Genomic DNA, 20,637 nt, shown 5'->3' on the forward strand with positions numbered 1-20,637 from the left:
GCCTAATAGTAGAAGTTACAATCTGCAGAACTTGTCTATTTTCTTTGCTTATAAATAAAGGGTGTGTTGCGTGTTACTGGCTCAACAAACTAGGAAAGAATATAAGTTTGGAATGGAGGCTGTAATTGACCCACCGCCATGATTTGTTAACAAAGTCTACAGCTACATTCCAGTTCATTAAAGAAATCAATAAGTTTATAATCTAGAACTGATTTCATAGGTTTTATCTTGTGCATGACATAATCAGCATACAATTGTTATTGGCTAGAGGCTATCCTTGATTCGTTCCAACACATGGCTGTGAGCTCCTATGTCCCATTAGTTTGCTCTTAGTAGTGCTGAAATCCATGTGTAAACTAATGTTCTTGATTAGTTTTTTGTGACTCAAATTTGGTCTTACTAGTGCTGAAATCCTTTTGTAGTTGTTATAAGAAAAAAACAAGATGATTATATTTGTAATCTTGTAGACTATGTGCCTTGTTGGTACTCTGGCTGCACTACTTCAAATCATCACAAGGATTATGAGTGCCAAGGAAAAGATCCTGGCTGTCTTTGAGAAGATAAGGGCGGCTTGGAATTCTGTTGCAAGCAAAGTCTCGAGCGCATGGAAAGCATCATCTGAATGGCTGGGTGGGGTCTTTGAGAACGTGAGATCAAATGCTCTCAGTGTCCAGTCTACACATCGCAAGGGCGTCGCATAGCTAAAGGTACATATATACACTGGAGGCTGTTGTAAGGAAAATGGCCCCTTTTAGGGAAATGGCCTCTCATGTCATGGTTGCCATATTTCCTCATATGTGTTTTGGTGATTTGATGACAACCCAACACTTGGACTAATGTGTGTGTTCTAGTTGATTATATACAGCACTTTAGGTCCAAGGGATGAAAACATGAAGAAAACAAGTTGAAGAAACCGACGAAGACTCAACGCTTAAAGCCATCAAAAGAAAAGAAGAACATTCCTATACATCGGTTAAACCGATGAAGGCAAAAGATGTACATCGGTGCAGTTGTCCATAAGGCTGGAAACTGGAAATACACTCACCGGTTGAACTGACGGTGAAGATATTGAATACGTCGGTGCAACGGCAGAAGAAGACCAAGGAAAATGCATACATCGGTTGAACCGATGATACACCGGTCAATTACGTCGGTGTAGTTGTCCAGAGAGTTGGTTTTCGGGAACTCTGGCACAGTTACATGCACCGGTTAAACCAGCGATGAAGATGCATTCACCGGTTGATTACGTCGGTTGATTAAGGTAGCCGTTGAAGTATAACGGTGTAACGAACATGGCACCATTTATGCCATTTCGAGTGATTTTGGTGATCGAATGACAACGCAATCAATGGGACTAATGGTTTTATTAAGTAAACATTTCTAGATCCCAGGGATGAAGTATAAAGGCCATGCAAAGCAAAACACGAAGAAAGAACTCAAAGAAACGCTGAAATGGATGAGTTCTGCAGAAAACTGTAGCACCGGATGAACCGACGCCCCTAGCATCGGTGCATCCAATGGTTGTCGGTTGATCCGACGGCCGGGCTTTTGGCACAAGTCTGTACGCCTCTGAAGATCAAGTGAAGCACCAGTTGAACCGACAGTCTAAGAAGGGGCATCGGTGCAATGGGCATACTGTGTTCCAGAGATGATGCAAGTCGTGCAAGAGCCAAGTCTTCAGCACCGGTTGAACCGGTGAAGCATCGGTGCAATGCATCGGTGTAATGACGTCAGCAGAAGAGAAGAAGGCCAACGGCTAGTTGAGTGCTGTGAGTGACCGGTTTAACCGATGGCTAGGCATCGGTTCAACCGGTGGTCACTGTGTCAGCGGTCAGGGACTCAACGGCTACTTCAGGTCTTAGAGTGACCGGATGAACCGACGCTACCCCTGCGAGAGGCATCGGTTCATCCGATGATACGAAGATTTCTGCTGACCGTTGGAGCAACGGCTAGAAGACTTGGTGGCCTATATATATGCCTCACCCCGGCCATTTGAAGATTGCTGGAGTTGCTAGACTTCCCACATATACTCAAGAACACCTCCAAGCCATACAAGAGCATCAAGATCATATCCTTAGCCCTTAGCACACTTTGAGAGTGTTGTGTAAAGGATTAGCTCTTAGTGAGTGTGATTGCAAGGCCTTGAGCCTTTGTGCTGTGGTTCTCTAGTGAACCAAAACAAGAGCTTGGTGCGCCAGCACCTTGGAGCTTTGAAGCTCGCCGGCAACATCATCGACCCTCCGACTTGATGTGGAGTGGCGACGACACTTTGTGCGGGGGATGTGGAGACCCCCATCCTTTTGTGGAGAAGCTCCATAGTGGAACCCGGACCAAGGTGACCATGATTGTGTTCACGGAAGAGACTTGGTGGCCGAGTAGCAATACTCTTAGTGAGTGCTACAACAACATGGATGTAGGTGTGCTTTTGTGTCTAACCGAACCACGGGATAAACACCCGCGTCAAGAGTTTGCTATCTCCTATCCCGCTCATTAAGCTTCCGCATTTCATACTAGCAATTTGTGTGCCTTTACTTTCATAGAATAGTTTCTTAATAGGAAATGTCATAGGTTGCTAAACTCTTTTGGGATAGGGGTTTCACACTAGAACAACCTAGTTGCACATCTAGATAGCATGTTTTAGTTTAAGTTTTGTGCAAACTAGTTGGAGCCATAGGTCTAAGTTTTTATTAGTGCCTAATTCACCCCTCCCCCTCTTAGGCTAGAGCACCCGATCCTTTCAAACGGCTAGTTAGAAAAAGGTGCTCACCGGTTAAACCGGTGATGACACAAAGTGGATCATCGGTTTAACCGGTGATAGCGCTTTTTGTCAGCCACTTTTCCAACGGCTCTTTTGGGGTGTGTGGCTATATATACTCCCCAAGGCCGGTTGCAGCATATGGTTGGACGCCAGAAAAGTTGAAGGAAGTGTTGCCCAAGCAAACTAACATCTCCAACCATCCTAGCAAAGCTTAGTGTCATATCTAGCTTGTGAGAAGCTTTGAGAGAGTGCTTTGTGCACCTGTATAGGGATTAGTTCTTGCGAGAGCTCCCTTGAGCAAAGTCTTGCTGCGGCAAGCAATCGTGTACTCGTCGTGTGACCCTCCAACTTGGTGTGGAGAAGCAATGACACTTTGTGCGGAGAATGAGACCCCTCTTGGTGAGAAGCTCCAATAGTGAAGACGGTGCCGTTGGTGACACTTTGAGAGAGACGGTGGCGGTGGCCTTGTCTTGGTGACTTGGCGCCACTTAGCCTTTGCTTGCCGGAAGCCTTGGTGGCGAACGCAAGACGATGATCAAGCGAAGAGACTCGGCATCACACTTGTTCGTGTTGGACAAGTGGCCGTGGACGTAGGGAGGGACTTGGTGTCCTAACCGAACCACGTTAAATCGTGTGTCTTGGTGTCTTCACGGGAGTTTGCATATTCTCTCCCTTACCTCTTTACTTACCGTATTACGTTTCCGCATTTGCTCTATCTTGCGTGCCTTTACTTTCCTAGTTAATTTGATTAGGATTGGCTATAGGTTGCAAGTCTTTTAGGGGTAAGTAGAGAGTAGCATAGATAAACCTTAGTCATAACTAGCATGTGTAGGACGTGTTAGGTTTATCTTATGCAAATAGATTGAGCCCTAGGATAGAAAGCGATTAGCGACCCTATTCACCCCCTCCCCCTCTAGGGTCGGACACCCCGGTGATCCTTTTCAAATTGGTATCAGAGCTTGGTCTCACACCTCTTATGAGGATTAGACAATTCCATTGGTAAATTTATGAGAAAGCTTGTAGGAGATCCGTCGACTTCGCCGTCGAGTGAGTATCATGTCCGGGGAAGGGATGAGTACCGATAGAGCTCCATTTTTTGATGGCACGGGTTTTCCACGATGGAAAGTGCTTACGCAAGCACATCTCCAAGCCCGTGGGCTTGATGTTTAGCATGTCACCGAATTAGGTAAGAAAAATGAGACTAAGGCCGAGAGACAATATGATGCCATTGCAAAATCAATTCTATTGTCTTCTCTATGTGATAGTGTGTTTAATCGTGTATTTGCTAATGAAAATGCTCATAAGCTATGGAAGCAAATTGTCGAGAATCATGAGGGCACAAAGGATGTTGCCAATCAAAAATATCATATTCTCGGCGAGGAGCTTAGTAGCTTTAAGCAACTTCCCAATGAAAATGCTCATGACATGTGCTCACGATTAAATACTCTTGTCAATGAAATCAATGCCTTAGGTCTTAATCAAGTTAAAGATGAAGAAATTAACCGTAAGATCCTCCGAAGCCTTCGCAAGCCCGATTATGACATCATCAACACACTCTTGCAAAAAGAAGACTTGGTCAAGTTTACACCCAACCAAGTCATCAATCAAATCATTGCCCATGAGTATAGTATGAGAATGACAAAGAGGGCGCAAGAGTCCACCTCTTCTTCAAGCCGCAAAAGTCTTGCCACCAAGCATTCATGCAAAAATCAACCAAGGCGACAAGACTCATCAAGCTCAAGTGAAGAAAAAGAAGAGGATGAGAGTGATGACGAATCAAGTTCAAGGGATGAAGAATATCCAAGGGCCTTGCTATACCATCCCCGCAAGATTGCCGAGCACGTACATGAGCTCTATGAGCTTTGGTACAAAACTCTCTTTAGAGGGAGTGCGGTTGGGATGGAGAAAATGGCGAAGAAAAAAAACAAATCAAGATCTCAAGCTCTCTCCGCCATCTACAAGCCCAAGAAAAGTGGTGAAAGCTCAAGTCACAAGAAAAATTCCAAGAGCTCCACCACCCATCGCCCTCGGAGATCATCACCACCTCCCATGTGTCTCATGGTACAAGGTAATAACGATGTAAGTGATGACTCCTCCTCCAATGATGAATCCGATATTGAAACTGATGAAATTAGTGAGATGATGACACTTCTTCATAATCAACAAGAACATCTCACTAAACAAAATAAAGAAATCAAAGCTCTCAAGGCTAAAGAAAAACTTTATGCTTCATTTGTCTCAAGATATGAGAACTTGCTAAACAAATTCAATTTGTTAGACAATGAGCATGAAGAGCTTAAAATGAAATATGAGTCTTGAATCTAAAAGTGAATCATCATCGGATAAATCATTTCCTTGCAATATTCCTTGTACAACACCTATCATCAAGGTAGATGCGTCTACCTCTTGTGATCTAACCCCTTGCAATGAGGATGTGATTGTAGAAACATGTGATGATCTCATTGCTAAGGAAAATGATGAGCTCAAACAAGAGGTAGAAAGGCTAATGGCGGACTTGAGGCGGCACAAAGGAAAGTACACTCAAGAGCAAGCCCATCCTTCTCAAGATAACACCTCCGCGGGCATGAAGAAGCTTGAGAAGGGAGAAACTGTGACTTGCTTCAAGTGTTGCAAAGAAGGCCACAAGTCCTACCAATGCAAGGAAAAAGAGGACCAAGCAAAGGGCAAAGAAAACGGCAAGCCCAGGAACTTGAACAAGAGCAAGAAGGGACACAAGAAGGCTAAGGAGATCAAGAAAAACACATCTCCAAACTTGAAGGCGTCATACATGTACACCAAGCCCACCCACAAATTCAAGCAAAAGAGCGACCACTACATTCTCAGGAAGAAGGAAAATGGCAAGGTGGTTGCTCATGCCATGGGGTGGAGAACATATGGATGGAACCGGCCTATTTGGGTGCCCAAGGATATTATTCATACCATGGATGACTCCCAAAGGGTTTGGGTTCCAAAGACTTAGAAGATGAGAGTAGTCACGGGGAATTTGGAGGCTTGGCAAGGTTTGGGATGCATGAGTAGGGATGCATCATGCAAAGTTGAATTAAAGCCAAGTTATGGATTAAAGATTAGTGACCCAAATTCCCCTCCCCTACATATGAGATAATGAGCAAGGTAAAAGGATGATCTCAATTTCATTTGATATCCTTCATGCATCATTGTTGCTCAATGCCACTCCAGGAATGCATGATCTTATCTTTACTATTAGTATCTTTCATTTGATATGCTTTCCTAAAAATTTCACATGGTAGGTTATCCATGCCTTATTCGTATCTTGTTGTAACCTATATGAGCTTAATTGATTCTCTCACATGGCATATGTCTTCCATAGCATATCTTGCAATTTGATATCTCTCATATTCGTGGTAAAAATGTTTTTGATATCAATTGCTTGCTTATGATGCCATGATTAGCAAGTTATGAAGTTAAATCCCCATTATGTGAATTACAAGTGCATACATTTGTCTAAAGTGATTCAAACACCAATGCACACATTTAGGGAGAGCTAACTCTATAACTTACGTTTGTGTGACTAATATGCTTTACAAGTGCTATTTGTTGTAGTCACCTAGAACTATCTCCATGAGTTCAAATTTCTTTTGAATACTATCCCTACAAGTCACAATTGGCATCACAATTGGTGTTAAGATGAGAAGTGACACAAGCTTTGAAAAAGGGGGAGCTTGTTCAAACAAAGGGAGATATGCCAAATTTAGTGGGTATAACACTCTATCACTAGTAAATTCCTTTTGCTACTAACGCTCCTTGCTATTAGTGGTTATGAAGCTTTTAGGTGTTTGATGACAAAGGGGGAGAAATGTACCCTAAAAGCAAGCAAATAGTTTGGAGTAAATGATGTCATTAGCAAGGGGGAGGAATGGAAAATGCAATGCAAAAGGATGCATGGTGATAGGGGTACTTAGTCAATATGGGGGAGAAGTGCAATTTGATGATCCCATAGACTAAGGTACAAAAAATTTCATTGCTCATATGGTTCAAACCACACAATTGTCTTACATTGGCCACAAGCCATTGTTTCACAATTGCTATCAAGCCGGAAGCATCTCGTCTTATGGACTAATCAAATGCCGGTGGCTTTTAAAATAAGCATTGAAATGTCATCCGAGCAAGCTAAGTAGTTTCTAACTTTTCAATTTGGTACAAATTTCTTATTCTTGCAATTCATCTTGCTTGCATTGGTTGTGTTGTCATCAATCACCAAAAATGGGGAGATTGTAAGGAAAATGACCCCTTTTAGGGAAATGGCCTCTCATGCCATGGTTGCCATATTTCCTCATATGTGTTTTGGTGATTTGATGGCAACCCAACACTTGGACTAATGTGTGTGTTCTAGTTGATTATATACAATACTTTAGGTCCAAGGGATGAAAACATGAAGAAATCAAGTTGAAGAAACTGACGAAGACTCAACGCTTAAAGCCATCAAAAGAAAAGCAGAACATTCCTATGCATCGGTTAAACCGATGAAGGCAAAAGATGTACGTCGGTGCAGTTGTCCAGAAGGCTGGAAACTGGAAATAAACTCACCGGTTGAACCGATGGTGAAGATATTGAATACGTCGGTGCAACGGCAGAAGAAGACCAAGGAAAATGCATACATCGGTTGAACCGATGATACACCGGTCAATTACGTCGGTGTAGTTGTACAGGGAGTTGATTTTCGGGAACTCTGGGACAGTTACATGCACCGGTTAAACCGGCGATGAAGATGCATTCACCGGTTGATTACGTCGGTTGATTAAGGTAGCCGTTGAAGTATAACGGCTAGTTGGAAAAAGGTGCTCACCGGTTAAACCGGTGAAGACACAAAGTGGATCATCGGTTTAACCGGTGATAGCGCTTTTTGTCAGCCACTTTTCCAACGGCTCTTTTGGGGTGTGTGGGCTATATATACTCCCCAAAGCCGGTTGCAGCATATGGTTGGACACCAGAAAAGTTGAAGGAAGTGTTGCCCAAGTAAACTAACATCTCCAACCATCCTAGCAAAGCTTAGTGTCATATCTAGCTTGTGAGAAGCTTTGAGAGAGTGCTTTGTGCACCTGTATAGGGATTAGTTCTTGCGAGAGCTCACTTGAGCAAAGTCTTGCTGCGGCAAGCAATCGTGTACTCGTCGTGTGACCCTCCAACTTGGTGTGGAGAGGCAACGACACTTTGTGCGGGGAAGGAGACCCCTCTTGGTGAGAAGCTCCAATAGTGAAGACGGTGCCATTGGTGACGCTTTGAGAGAGACGGTGGCAGTGGCCTTGTCTTTGCTTGCCTTGGTGGCCTAGTGCAAGACGGTGATCGGAAGAGCCTCAGTGTCCCGTGGACGTAGGCGTTTGAGCCGAACCACATTACATGACCGTGTCTACTCGGGAGTTTGCATCCCTCTTGCACTTACCTCTTTACTTACCGCATTACGTTTCCGCACTTACTCTATCTTGCGTGCCTTTACTTTCCTAGTTAGTTTGATTAGGATTGGCTATAGGTTGCAAGTCTTTTGGGGTAAGTAGAGAGTAGCATAGATAAACCATAGTCATAACTAGCATATGTAGGACGTGTTAGATTTATCTTATGCAAGTAGATTGAGCCCTAGGTTAGAAAGCGAATTAGCGACCCTATTCATCCCCTCCCCCTCTAGGGTCGGACACCCCGGTGATCCTTACAGCTGTGTAGAAGCATCCTTAAGCTTGATACCCATGTTTTATGGTTAATATATACGCTAGACATTTTACCGTCATTTTGCTTTTGCAGGGTCTCTGGATAGTGTAGCAGCAACTACACTTATGAGGAGCATCAAATTAGGGACCAAGTGCATGTTCTTTAGCCGTCGGTGTCAAGAGCACACCAAGTTATTGCTTTTCCTAGTCTAATTACATTGTCACCTCAGTAGCTATATGGTGTTTTAGAGTTGTTTGGTTTCTTCAAACCAGTTTTTAAAATAGAGGGATAAGACATTTAGGGTTTGATAACCTAGCTAATCCATTTAGCATTTCTGTAAATTTCATGTGTTGAGAAATCGGTGCCCATAACCTTGACACCGACTTACGAGAAGTTGTACTTAAGTAGTTTGATACCACTTCTTTTGTGAACTCTATGATCACACTGCACCAAGAAGACCTTCACCTAAACACTAATATGAGAGAACAACTCTATATGAAAACTCAACTCTTTATTCACCATAACTTACTATAAACATGACTCTTGCACTCTTTATGTGGCTACCCTACCATGACACCACTACACTACATGGCAACCTTGCCATCTCCTACTTGAGACCTCTTATGCCATGGTATGGCAAGAGGGGAGCGAGTACCCCTATTTATAGGACACCATGACTCATCCGTATGTCCATCTTCTGCACACTTTTTTTACAAATATCTAACTCTATAATTTTCTTCATACTTATCTAACCATACAAATATCTAACTTCTAGAGTATTCCATATCTCACCAAGAAGTATGGTGACCATGGTTTATGCATACTCTCTAATTTTCTAGGAGCTTCTCACAATTATGCATTTCTACTTCAACATCATGTCTAAATCTCTGAGGCTCCGCTTGGATGTAGATATTGGAGACCTTAGTATTGAATTGGCTTCAATACCAAATCTGAGTAGTATTGGTATTAGGTTACAATATCAAAGTCATTGTTTGGATGTAGATGAATTCGTTAGATGGAATCGAAAGAACAAGTGAATATCGATTCATGTTTGGATGTTCATACCATGGAATTAGAGAACTGGCCATCTTCCTCTTCTCCTCCTCCTCTCCAAACCAGGCAACATGGCTGCAGTGGTTGCTCGCACCACCCACCTATCCGGGGCGGAGCTCCCCCACGCCGCTGGCGATTGGTCCAGGGCGGAGCTCCCCCACGCCCCCCGCGCCTCGCCGGATGGGCATGGGAGCGGCACAAGGAAAGGGAGCTGTGCGGCGAAGGAAGGAGGGAGGCGGCGCGGCATGCCGACGAAAGGAGGACGGGGTTGGCACGGCTCAGCGGCGAAGGGAGGGGGCACCGCGGCTCGCCGACAGAGGAACGACGGGGCCGGCGCAGCTCAGTGGCAGAGGGAGGAGGAGGCGACGCAGCTCGGCCGCGGAGGAAGAACAGGGCCGCCGCAGCTCTCCAGGGGAGGGAGGGAGAAGGACGGCGTGGCGTGGCTCGCATGGTGGAGGAAGGATGGGGGCGGTGATGGAACTAGCGGAGGGAGGATGCGGTCGGTGGAGGACGGGGTCCGGTGTGCCTAGCCGATGGAGAAGGACGGGGGCTGGGACGGGGCGGCGCGGCATGGTGATGCGAGACAGAGATGCCGAGCAATACAGAGGGGAAGGGGTCCGAATTGGGGGAAGGGCTTCGGCTGAAGGGGCAATGCCATTCGGTATTGGAGAAAATTTCCATTTCCAATATCAAGAACATCCAAACAATAAGCATTGAAGGAACCCAATTACAATGCCAAATTCCAGCCTGCAATGTCTACATCCAAACGGGGTGTGAGTAATTTTGCATATAAACATGAAATCCAGAAAAGTTCATGAACTGAAGTACGTCTTGGACTTCATTCCCTCATTCAATTGTTGACGGAATACTAAATTTTGTAAATAACAAAGTTTAATACTAAGTAATAATAAATAAAGATTAATTATATGATTTAGCTGGCAAAATAACCCTTAATTTAGCGGCTATAACGGGATATAGCCCGCTATTAGCGGATTTAGCCTTTTAGAGCTAAGAGACGGATGTCCTAGATTTCTCCTTTCCTAAAGGCTATAGCAGGCTATATCGGTGGCTATAGCCGGCTATTTAGAATCTTGGTGGTGATGAATGGATTCGATAGGGTGGCTACGCGCCGCTCAGCCCATGTAACAGCGAGTGAGAGAGAGCGCGCTGGTTAAATACGCATCAGGAGGGGAGAGAATCGATCAAACTCGTACTCCTCCAAGTCGATCTATCCTCCGATCACCAATTCTTCTGTTCTATTCTGTTCCTATTCTACTGTTCTCCAATTCCTTCCTCTTCATCTTCCCTGGTATCTCTGATGCTAACAATTGGTATTAGTTTCCTCCGATCCTTCCAATCTTCTGAATCGTGACTGCATTCGTACACCATCGATCGAGTTAGCAAACGGATCCGGTTGGAGGAAATTCTGGGGATCCTGTAATTCCCTTCCACGCTAGCTTGATTTGTGGGGATTCATTCGATCCTGTAGCACCAATCCACCCACAAACACTTCACCCGGTCCCCACGGCTCCATGAACCCGTTCATTCTAAATTGTAAATTGTTTCAATAAATCTACATACTATATCTAAATATATAGTAAAGTCTATATGATATATAGTAGATTTACTTCAAAAATTACTTGTGATAGAGGAGTAATTCTTGTTATATAAAAAAATTATATTTGTAGATTTTACTTCAAAAATATTACTTATATAATGTTAAGCCTATCTGAGTACTTCATATTTTTTAGGAAAAAGTCTGTATCACCCCCCACCTATGGGGGCCGGACTACATAACCCTCAACCTATGAAATGGTCTATACCACCCATAAACTTTCCAAAATTGGTCAAATTACCACCTAAAACAGTTTTGAAAAATCATAGTAAATCATAAAAAAATCATAAAATGGAAAATCAAATTGTGTTAGACTCCAAATGAGTAGATCTACACAGTGAATATATAATATGGTATGCTTTAATATATTTTTATTGTAACTTTAGATCTATACTTTTCTTCATAGCTGTAAAAAAATAGACTAGAGTATACCATATTATATGTTCACTATGTAGATCTACTCATTTAGAATCCAAAATAATTGGATTTCTCAATTTATGATTTTTCTGTGATTTACTAGGATTTTTCAAAACTGCTTTAGGGGGTATTTTGACCTATTTTGGAAAGTTTAAGGGGTGATAATGATCATTTCATAGGTTGGGGGGTTATATAGTCCACCCCCATAGGTGAGAGGTGATATAGACTTTTTTCTATTTTTTAATTAGAACACAGATCGAGAGACATATTGAAATTCTACATTTGTACATAGATTTTTTTAAAGAAAAATAATGCCTTTGACTTTTCTGACCTATATTTGCAGAGGACAAAGAGGTCATTTCGTGCGGTGGAGGGCTTTGTGGTCCCATCCCCCACCCAGGGTTTTTTTTCTTGGCGAAAATTTTCCGAGAAAACCGAAAATCGTGTTTCTCGGTGCAGCCTGTTTTTTTTGTTTATTGTCCAAATTTTTCGGTAGTTTTGAATCCAGCCCACACTATATTGCCCCGGTCTAATACCAGGCAACCTCCCGCCACCTCCAGACCCTAAATCTCATCCATTTTATTCCCCATCCCTTCTCCACGCCTGCACAGCAAGCCATGGCGGCGGCGGATCTCTGCGTGCCCGCGCCCCGCTCCTCCCCTGGTCGCCGTTGCCGCGGCCGCACACCACCTCTCCTGCGCAACGGCGCTAGAGGTGCAGCCACGCTCGCCGTTTCCTGCATGGCTCCACCTTCTTCCTTGCCGAGTCTCGCGTGCGACGCACGGAGCCAGCGAGCCGCTGCTGCATTGCTGCCACCTGCCGCCACCCCAATCCCTGTCTCTGCTCGCTGCAACACGCGAGTCTCGTTGCCTTCGAGACCGGCAGCGTCGGGTGCTGCGCGGTGACAGCGATGGCGGGGGAGGATGATGCTTCTGCGCCTCCATTGCTCCATACTGAAAAGACTATCTGTTGCTTCAACAAAATCATATTTCTCATCTCATTGCATTGTTATATCTTGTTGGAAATAATCTAAGTTATTCCCTGTACAAATTGAAGGGGTTTTTCTAAATTTCATCCGAAAGCAAAATGGCGAATCCGAAAATTTTCATAAATCCGAAAAACACGTTTGTCGGTGACCTCCGGTATTTTTTTTGTTACCGGTATGGAAAACCTGCCCCCACCCCCATTTTCCTCATCCATCCATCCCCTTCCTCCCGCCGCGACGCCGCCGCATCGCATCACATCACGAAACCCTAGCGGCCTAACCATCAGAAGAGGGGGGGGGGGGGGGGTGGGGGACTCCGCCGATTTCTCCTTCCTACTGCAGCGCCATGCATGGTGCGAGGCACCCGGTGCCGGAGGAAGCCCTCCCGGACGAGGCCAGAAGACCACAGAGAGAGGAGGAAGCTACCCTCTTCTCTGACGCGTTCCCCCGGCCTGGAGCAGAGCAAGCCCTCTGCCTCGCCTGATCCGCGCGCCCAAGGGTGGATGGAGCAGCCTCCTCCTCCTCCTCCTCCCACAGCGACGGGCGACGCCAGCTGGCTGATCCTGGACCGCTTCGGCTACCTCGGGAGGAGGCGGTGCGGGGTCGTCGAAGGGGACGCCACCACCTCGTCGCTCGCCGAGGCGTCGGCCGGCACATCCGAGCCTCCCTCAGGATCGCCGACCACCCAGCGGTGTCCCGTGTCTACCTCCACTGCGCGGGCAGACCGCAGATCCGTGGCTTATCGGGGACCGACGCCATCGCCGCCCACCGCAACTCCATCCTCGTCCGGATGGTTGTCCCCTTCGAGGACCCTATGTACTGGCATGAGCATAGCTTCTTCTACTTCCCCATCGACTACTTGGTCTACTCCTGCTCCTCGCCGCCGTCTCTGACTGCGCTCCCCCCTTGCTTCCACGGCGGCAACACCGACCCCAAGCTTGACCACTTGTTCCATCCGCACCGGAGGCAGCAGCAGCGTATCATGTTCGACCAAGAGATGGGCATCCTCTGCCACGGTGACAATGGCGAGTTCACGGTGGCACATCTCGCGCACCGTGACGACCAGCTCCAGCTCTGCTTGCTGCACCATCCGCCTCCTGCTGGCGTTACACCGGGATGGAGTCTCAGCACGCTGCAGTTCCCTCCGGACTCCAAGATCGATCTCTACTCGTGGAGGACAGATGTTGTCGTCGTCCCCACTGACAGATGCTTGTGTGCTGGGTTGACTACTACCAGGGCATGCTGCTCGTTGATGTCCTCGCTGACACCCCAAATCAGCAGCAGATCCATGGCATCCAGCTGCCTGCTCAAGCTCTCAAGTCTCGCCGCATCTATAATGATGCAGGCGATCCTGACCCGTTCCGGTGTGTATGTGTCACTGACGATGGCATTCTCAAGCTCGTCTGTATTTTTGCCAAAGATCCTCCTGACTTCACCATCTACACATGGACTTTGGTTGACATCACGAAAGGCAGCTGGACGAAAGATGTGGACACCATCATGCGAGCTGATGAGTTCTTCGGTCTTTACATTGCTACCCAGAGTTGCCTTCCACGAGTGCAGCCAAGTTTTCCTGTTGTGAGCTTGGTAAACCCTGATGTCATCTGTTTCCTGCTCAAGGAAGAGGACTGCAAAGTTTATTGGATGGTTGAGGTCAACATGAGGAGCAAGGTGCTGCAGTCTAGTGCCCTCTATATCAATGAAGAAGAAGAAGGACATCCCTCTGAAATGGACGGGGGCTGCAGATTCTATGGTCACTACTTTATCCCCACAAAGTTCTCTTACTTGAGTAAGGATGCCATCACAAGGTACTACTGCATCTCCCGTTCATTCACTGTTTGTTACCTCTGCAGTTGCTTCTTGCTTTTAGCACTTTGCATAGTCTCCTTTTTATTCGCTGTTTACCTCTGCAGTTGCTTCTTGCTTGTAGCAGCACTTCATTCATATATTGAGACAGCATCTAGGGACATTCCAAAACATAAAAAGAACATGATGATTGTTAAGTGGCTAGGTATTTAGCATACTGAGGCATCAGCATGATTTCCCTTCTAAGTTGAATGACTAGCCAATATCTTAACAGTGCTTTGACGATGAATAGATTTACCAGCTAAATTGCATTGTCAACCTGTAACCCAGTCTTATCTTGATTTAAAGCCAATGCAACAGTGCAACGTTATGCTGTAAAACGGCCAACAGAAGTGTTGTTCGTACTTTGTTTCATCATGACTCCAATTTATGTGTTCTGGGACCAGTCACTAGGTCTATTCAAGTTGTTTGGGATCCAAACCAAAACCAGAGCAACCCATATAAAAACAATTTGCGACCCTCACCTTAGTAGCATCTTACTATTTCTTTTATGAACAGACCAACTTGATTTGCATACTGTTTCTGATAAAAATACATTTGTTTCTTCTTTTAGCTAATTCATTTGTGTAGTTACAGACTTACAGTCACATAAACATTTGCATACCTATGATCACACAAATCAATTTACTACAGTAGGGATTTGGGAGCCTATGCCAGCTCCTGGTAATCAGGGATCAGGAATGTCTAGATCAGGGTTCTGGGATTCGGTCCGAATTGACCGAATCTCACCGAAATTCACCCATCTCGGAAGGGTCTAAACCGAATTTAGTGCTTTAAAATTCGAATATTCCCAGGAATCTAACCGAAAACCGACCGAAATTCGCCCAATTCGATTGGGACTGAATTTTTTCCGAAATTGAATCCCAAAACCTTGGTCTAGATACAGAAGAAACCTTGTCAGTAATCTTGAGATTGACCATTGCACTGAAAAACCTTGTCAGCCATGCTTCTTATTTGTTGGATTGCTGCACCATTTATCTTGAAGAAAATGGTGCGTGTAGATGCCTTCCTGGGCTGAGCTTCCATGTTCAGTTGGTGAAGCCTGCAGTTACTTTTTAAACAGCTAAGAAACTGAAGCATCTAACTAATGTCGAAGTAATATGGTTGCATCTCAATAACACCAACACCTAAGTAATTTATAGGCTCTATGTTTTACCTCAAATAAACATGACGATGCACTTACTTGATTTGTTATTAATTGTACATGTGTAAAGAAAATAGATGGTAGTTATCAGGTGACAGAATCGAGAAATGAGTTAACTAGTCTTTGTTTTCTACTCAGGCTTATTTTCATATACTCAAGTTGGGAACATCGATAACCTTGTGACTCTGATTTCTTTGGTGCAGTCGGAAACTAAGTGAAAAGATGCAAAAGGATAAGGAATGTAGAGCAATAATGCAGAAGGCAAAGGAATGGAAAGTGACGCAGAAGGCTAAGGAATAGAGAGCAACGCAGAAGGGTGGATCGAAAGCACAATCGAAGTGATTTCCTGGATGGTTAACAGCCTTTTAGAGAATTGATCCAACATATTGGAAAATTGAACTAATTTGGTCATCAGACATGTTTCAACTATCAGCGTCCCTGATGACCCACATCAGAGATGCGTTTCAATGAGCCGCGTCTCCGATGTTGGTCATTAGAGATGCGTGACCCGTGTCTCTAATGTGGACATATCATAGACGAAGATTCCCACATCTCTAATGTGTTGTTATCACAGATGCAATGTAAGTTACATGTTTTTCAGCATCACTACTAACTATCTAGACACATTACTAATATACTTTTCTGTTGGCGTATTCTTATATCGTTGACCGAGTTACCAAGTTGTGTAGTTACATAGCCACATGTGCATGGCCCATCGAGAGGCTCAGCCCAGACGTGTTGTACGCCTGCTTGATGGCCTCGTTGCATATTATAAGCAAGTTTGACATTCATACATCTCAAAAGAACTAGAATAAGTTGCATGGATAGCAAACTATCACTCAACTTCCATGCATCAGTATAACCCATTTTGGAATTCAGCCATCTCACAAGAGTTACTAAGTTGCACGGATCACAAAATATCACAATTCCCATATACTATGCTGATCATCATTGTCCCAGTTGATGATGCAGCTCCTCCTCGTCCTTTTGGTTTCGGTGGAAGGGAACGGAAACAGTTGAAACAAAGGTTAAACATAATTCGCTTCCCAACTCCCGGTAGGACTCTCGGCAAAGCCAACAACGTACGCCTCTGGCGCATGTTGTTGCATATGTTTTATCATCCCTGGCACCTGTGGCGACTCAGGGTTGGTTCCTCATGAGGCGATCTAGGGTTTCAATTTCCCTCTCCCATCCCTCCCATTCCTAACTGGATTTCTCACCCGTGATCTAGTCCTTGAGTACACGTCCCATTCCTCACTCGCGTCCAGGTTAAATTCTCCACGTGGAGCCAGTCCAATTTCTGCTAGCCGCGATGTCTTGCACTGTCTTAGATCGCTTCGGGTGACGGCTGCTTTCGACCATGGAATCGGTGGAAAAACTGATGAAGCGGATGGATCTGTTGGTGGCGAAGAAGAAAGGGATTAAAATTGGGAAGGAGGTGGCGGCTAGGGTTGGGAGTGCAGATCCAAGGGTGGTGGGAAAGGTGTTTGCGGAGAAGCTGGTCAATGCAGAGGGTTTAGCACAGGCTTTGGGGAGAGTTTGGTGCCCAATTAAGGGGACAGGGTGCAAGGATCTGGGTGATAATCTTATCTTGTTTACATTCTTCCAGCATAGTGGTAAGAGAAGGGCATTGGAGGATGACCCGTGGATGTTTGGGAAGGATCTGGTGGTCGTTGTTGATTATGATGAAACAAAGTTGGTGGAGGAGTTGGAGTTCGTGTTCATCCCTATATGGATTAGGGTTACGAAATTACCACTGGGTATGATGAATAGGCTGGTGGGAGAGGCGATCGGAGAGGAGGTTGGTGAGTTTTTGGACATGGAGAAGGAGGATGATGGCACTGCAGTAGGGAAATTTCTGCATATCAAGGTGAGGATAGACATTCGCAAACCTTTGATGCATGGTGTTACACTAAATGTTGGAGATAATGAAAAGGCTTAGTGGTGTCCCCTGATCTATGAATACCTCCCGGATTTTTGCTACACCTGTGGATTAATTGGTCATGCTGACAAGGTCTGCCACACAAAACTTCAGAAGGGTGAGTTGCCTTAGTATGGGAAGCATTTGCGCTTTATTCCTGACAAAAGAAGAATGGAGGAGAGTGTGGGAGAAAAGTTCAGAGGTGCAAGAAGCTCAAGTGGCTGGAGGTCTAGGAGTGGTGGTAGTCGAAGTAGTGGTGGTCGCTTTTTGACTAGTGGAGGGAGTGACGCTCCATCCTGGAGGAAAACACAGGTGGCCGGGAAGGATGTGATTGCAGTAAAGAGTGGTGATGAGGAGGAGGTTACTAGCCCAGTGAAGGTCAGAGAGGAGAGCTCGGCAGGAGACCTGGCCAAACGAGCTTTGTTCACGGAGGGGAATGGAGGTGAGCTGGGGGCGAGTAAGGAGAAGGAGCGGGGTGGCAGTCTAGACCTAGCGACAGGGCCAAAGGAGAAGGGAAAGGATGTGATGGTGTCGGCCCCGGCCGACATGAACAGTGCCCTACAAGGCATGCACGTGGATCACAAGTCGAATGATCCGGGGATGAAGGAGGAGTCCGAGGAGGAAAAAGGGAAGAAGCATGGGACGTACACGAAAAGGGAGAGAGGGATGCAATCAAGGAACCAGGAGAAGGCTGTGAAAGCGGTGGGTCAGAAGAGGGGTGCAGATGCCTTGACATCGGATATGATGATAGATGGGGGAGTGGTCGAGGAGAACGCGATGGAGGGTGACTCAAAAATAATTAAGTTGGCGGGACTGGCGAACAAGTCCTACGGGACCCAATGAAGATTATAGCGTTGAACTGCTGGGGGTTGGGTAACCGCTCGGCAGTTCGTGGACTTCTGGAACTCCAGAAGTCAGAGGGGGCTGACATCTTGTTCTTGTCGGAGATAAAATTAGACAAGCACATGATGGAGAGATTTTGCTAGATGCTCGGTCTGACGAACATGCTTGTTCGTGAAGGGGAAGGTCAAGGAGGAGATTTTGCTGTGTTTTGGCAGAGGGGGGTCAATGTGTCATTGCGGAATATCGTGCAGTACTACATTGATGTGGATGTGAGGGAGGATGATGGGTTTGAGTGGAGGTTTATAGGAGTGTATGGTCAATCGCAAGGTGACTTGAAACACCGCACTTGGGAACACCTGCGAGGGCTACACTCACAACCTGTGAAGCCTTGGCTATGTACGGGTGATTTCAATCAGATTCTATTTTCTCATGAGAAAGAACGAGGCAGGCCTCGGAGTCAAGGTTGTATGGATCGATTCCGAGAGACATTGGAGCATTGTCAGTTGCATGATCTGGGTTTTGAGGGGGATATTTTTACGTGGAGGAATCACAACCATGTGGCAGCTGATTATATTAGAGAGAGGCTGGATAGAGCTGTTGCAAATAATTTATGGATGCTAAGATTCCCTGGCTACCGTGTGATCAATGGGGATCCAAAGCATTCGGACCATCGTCCGGTCATTGTGACTACTGATCGGCCGGCTGGGAGAGGGAGAGGTGGCATGAAAAGTGGGTTAAGTTTGAAGCTTCTTGGTTGGGAGAGGAGAAGTGTGGAGAAGTGGTGGGGGATACATGGAGGAAAGCTATGAATGGGCAGCAAAGGAGTGCTTTTGATGCTCTGAAGGTTCTAGCTAGGGATTTGAAGGACTGGTGTCAAAATGTTTTAGGGGGGTTGGAGAAAAGAATTAAAAAAATCAAAAAAGAATTAGAGGAGTGTAGGAGGAGGGGCATTGACCCGAATCAGGTGGTGAGGGAGGAGTTGCTCCGGTTCAAGCTTGTAAGGCTGGAGTGCCAAGTGGACATGTATTGGAGGCAACGTGCACATGTGAGGTGGTTGCAGGAGGGCGACCGCAACACCTCGTTTTTTCATGCTGTGTGCAAGGAAAGGAGGAATCGTAATAGAATTGGGAGACTAGGGAAGGAGGATGGAAGCTAGGTGGAAGTAGAGGAGGAGAAGAGGAGTTTTATTGCTAACTATTTTTTGGATCTTTTCAGGACACGAGGTGGCCAGGTTTCACAGCAAATTCTTAATGCTGTTCATGCCAAAGTTACTGAGCCGATGAATGATAACCTGTTAAAGGAATTTACAGTAGATGAAGTACGCCGAGCTCTGGATAATATTGGTGATCTCAAGGCCTCGGGGCCAGATGGAATGCCGGCCATTTTCTACAAGAATTTCTGGGATATAATTGGTGATCAAATTGTGCAGGAGGTATTGGGGGTGCTGAATTGGGGTCCGATCCCTTCAGAGTGGAATGAAACAACATTGTGCTCATCCCAAAGGTGAACAATCCAGAACAGGTGAAGGATCTCAGACCGATTAGTCTTTGTAATGTTTCGTATAAAATTGTATCTAAGGTTTTGGCGAATAGATTGAAGCAAATTTTGCCAGAAGTTATTTCTCCTGCACAAAGTGCTTTTGTGCCTGGTAGACTAATCTCGGATAATATATTGGTGGCCTATGAACTCACACATTTTATGAAGCAAAAGAAGAAAGGGAAGGAGGGGTATGCTGCAGTTAAGCTTGATATGAGCAAAGCTTATGATCGGGTGGAATGGCCTTTTCTCCAAGCTATGATGGCTAAATTGGGGGTTCGGGAGTGACTGGATTGATCTTATCATGAAGTGTGTCACAATCATGAGCTATCGTATAAGGGTGAATGGAGAATTAAGTGAGATGGTCAAGCCGGAGAGGGGTCTACGACAGGGCGATCCTTTGTCGCCCTATCTGTTCATGCTATGTGCGGAAGGCTTTTCAGCACCGCTAAGTCAGGCCGAGGGAGATGGTAGACTGAAAGGGTTGAAGGTGTGCTAGAGGGCTCCGGGTGTATCACATTTGCTATTTGCAGACGACTCATTGATTCTGTTCCGTGCAAATGGGGGTGATGCACAACACTTATAGGGTATCCTAGATCCATATGAGGAGAGCTCTGGCCAAATGATTAATAAGGAAAAATCGGCAATTATGTTCAGTCCGAATACCAGAAGGGATGTGAAAGAGGATGTGATGCGAGAGCTGTCCATCATGAAAGAAACTATGAACGAAAGGTACTTGGGCTTACCGGTATTTGTGGGTAACAGTAAAAGCAAAGTGTTTGCATATTTGAAAGAAAGAATCTGGTCTCGCATTCAAGGT

General features: G+C 45.5%; 1 protein-coding gene across 1 annotated transcript; it reads left to right on the plus strand.

Annotated features, from left to right (window-relative positions):
• The first annotated feature begins 13,154 nt into the window (after positions 1-13,154).
• LOC120686080 lies at positions 13,155-16,162 on the plus strand. The gene is made up of 2 exons (XM_039968240.1): positions 13,155-14,315; positions 15,721-16,162. The coding sequence occupies exons 1-2, from the start codon at positions 13,714-13,716 to the stop codon at positions 15,815-15,817; spliced, it is 699 nt and encodes a 232-aa protein (XP_039824174.1). The 5' UTR covers positions 13,155-13,713; the 3' UTR covers positions 15,818-16,162.
• The last annotated feature ends 4,475 nt before the right edge of the window (positions 16,163-20,637 follow it).

This window comes from Panicum virgatum, chromosome 8N (assembly GCF_016808335.1).
Source record: "Panicum virgatum strain AP13 chromosome 8N, P.virgatum_v5, whole genome shotgun sequence".
In the NCBI taxonomy this organism is placed as follows: Eukaryota; Viridiplantae; Streptophyta; class Magnoliopsida; order Poales; family Poaceae; genus Panicum; species Panicum virgatum.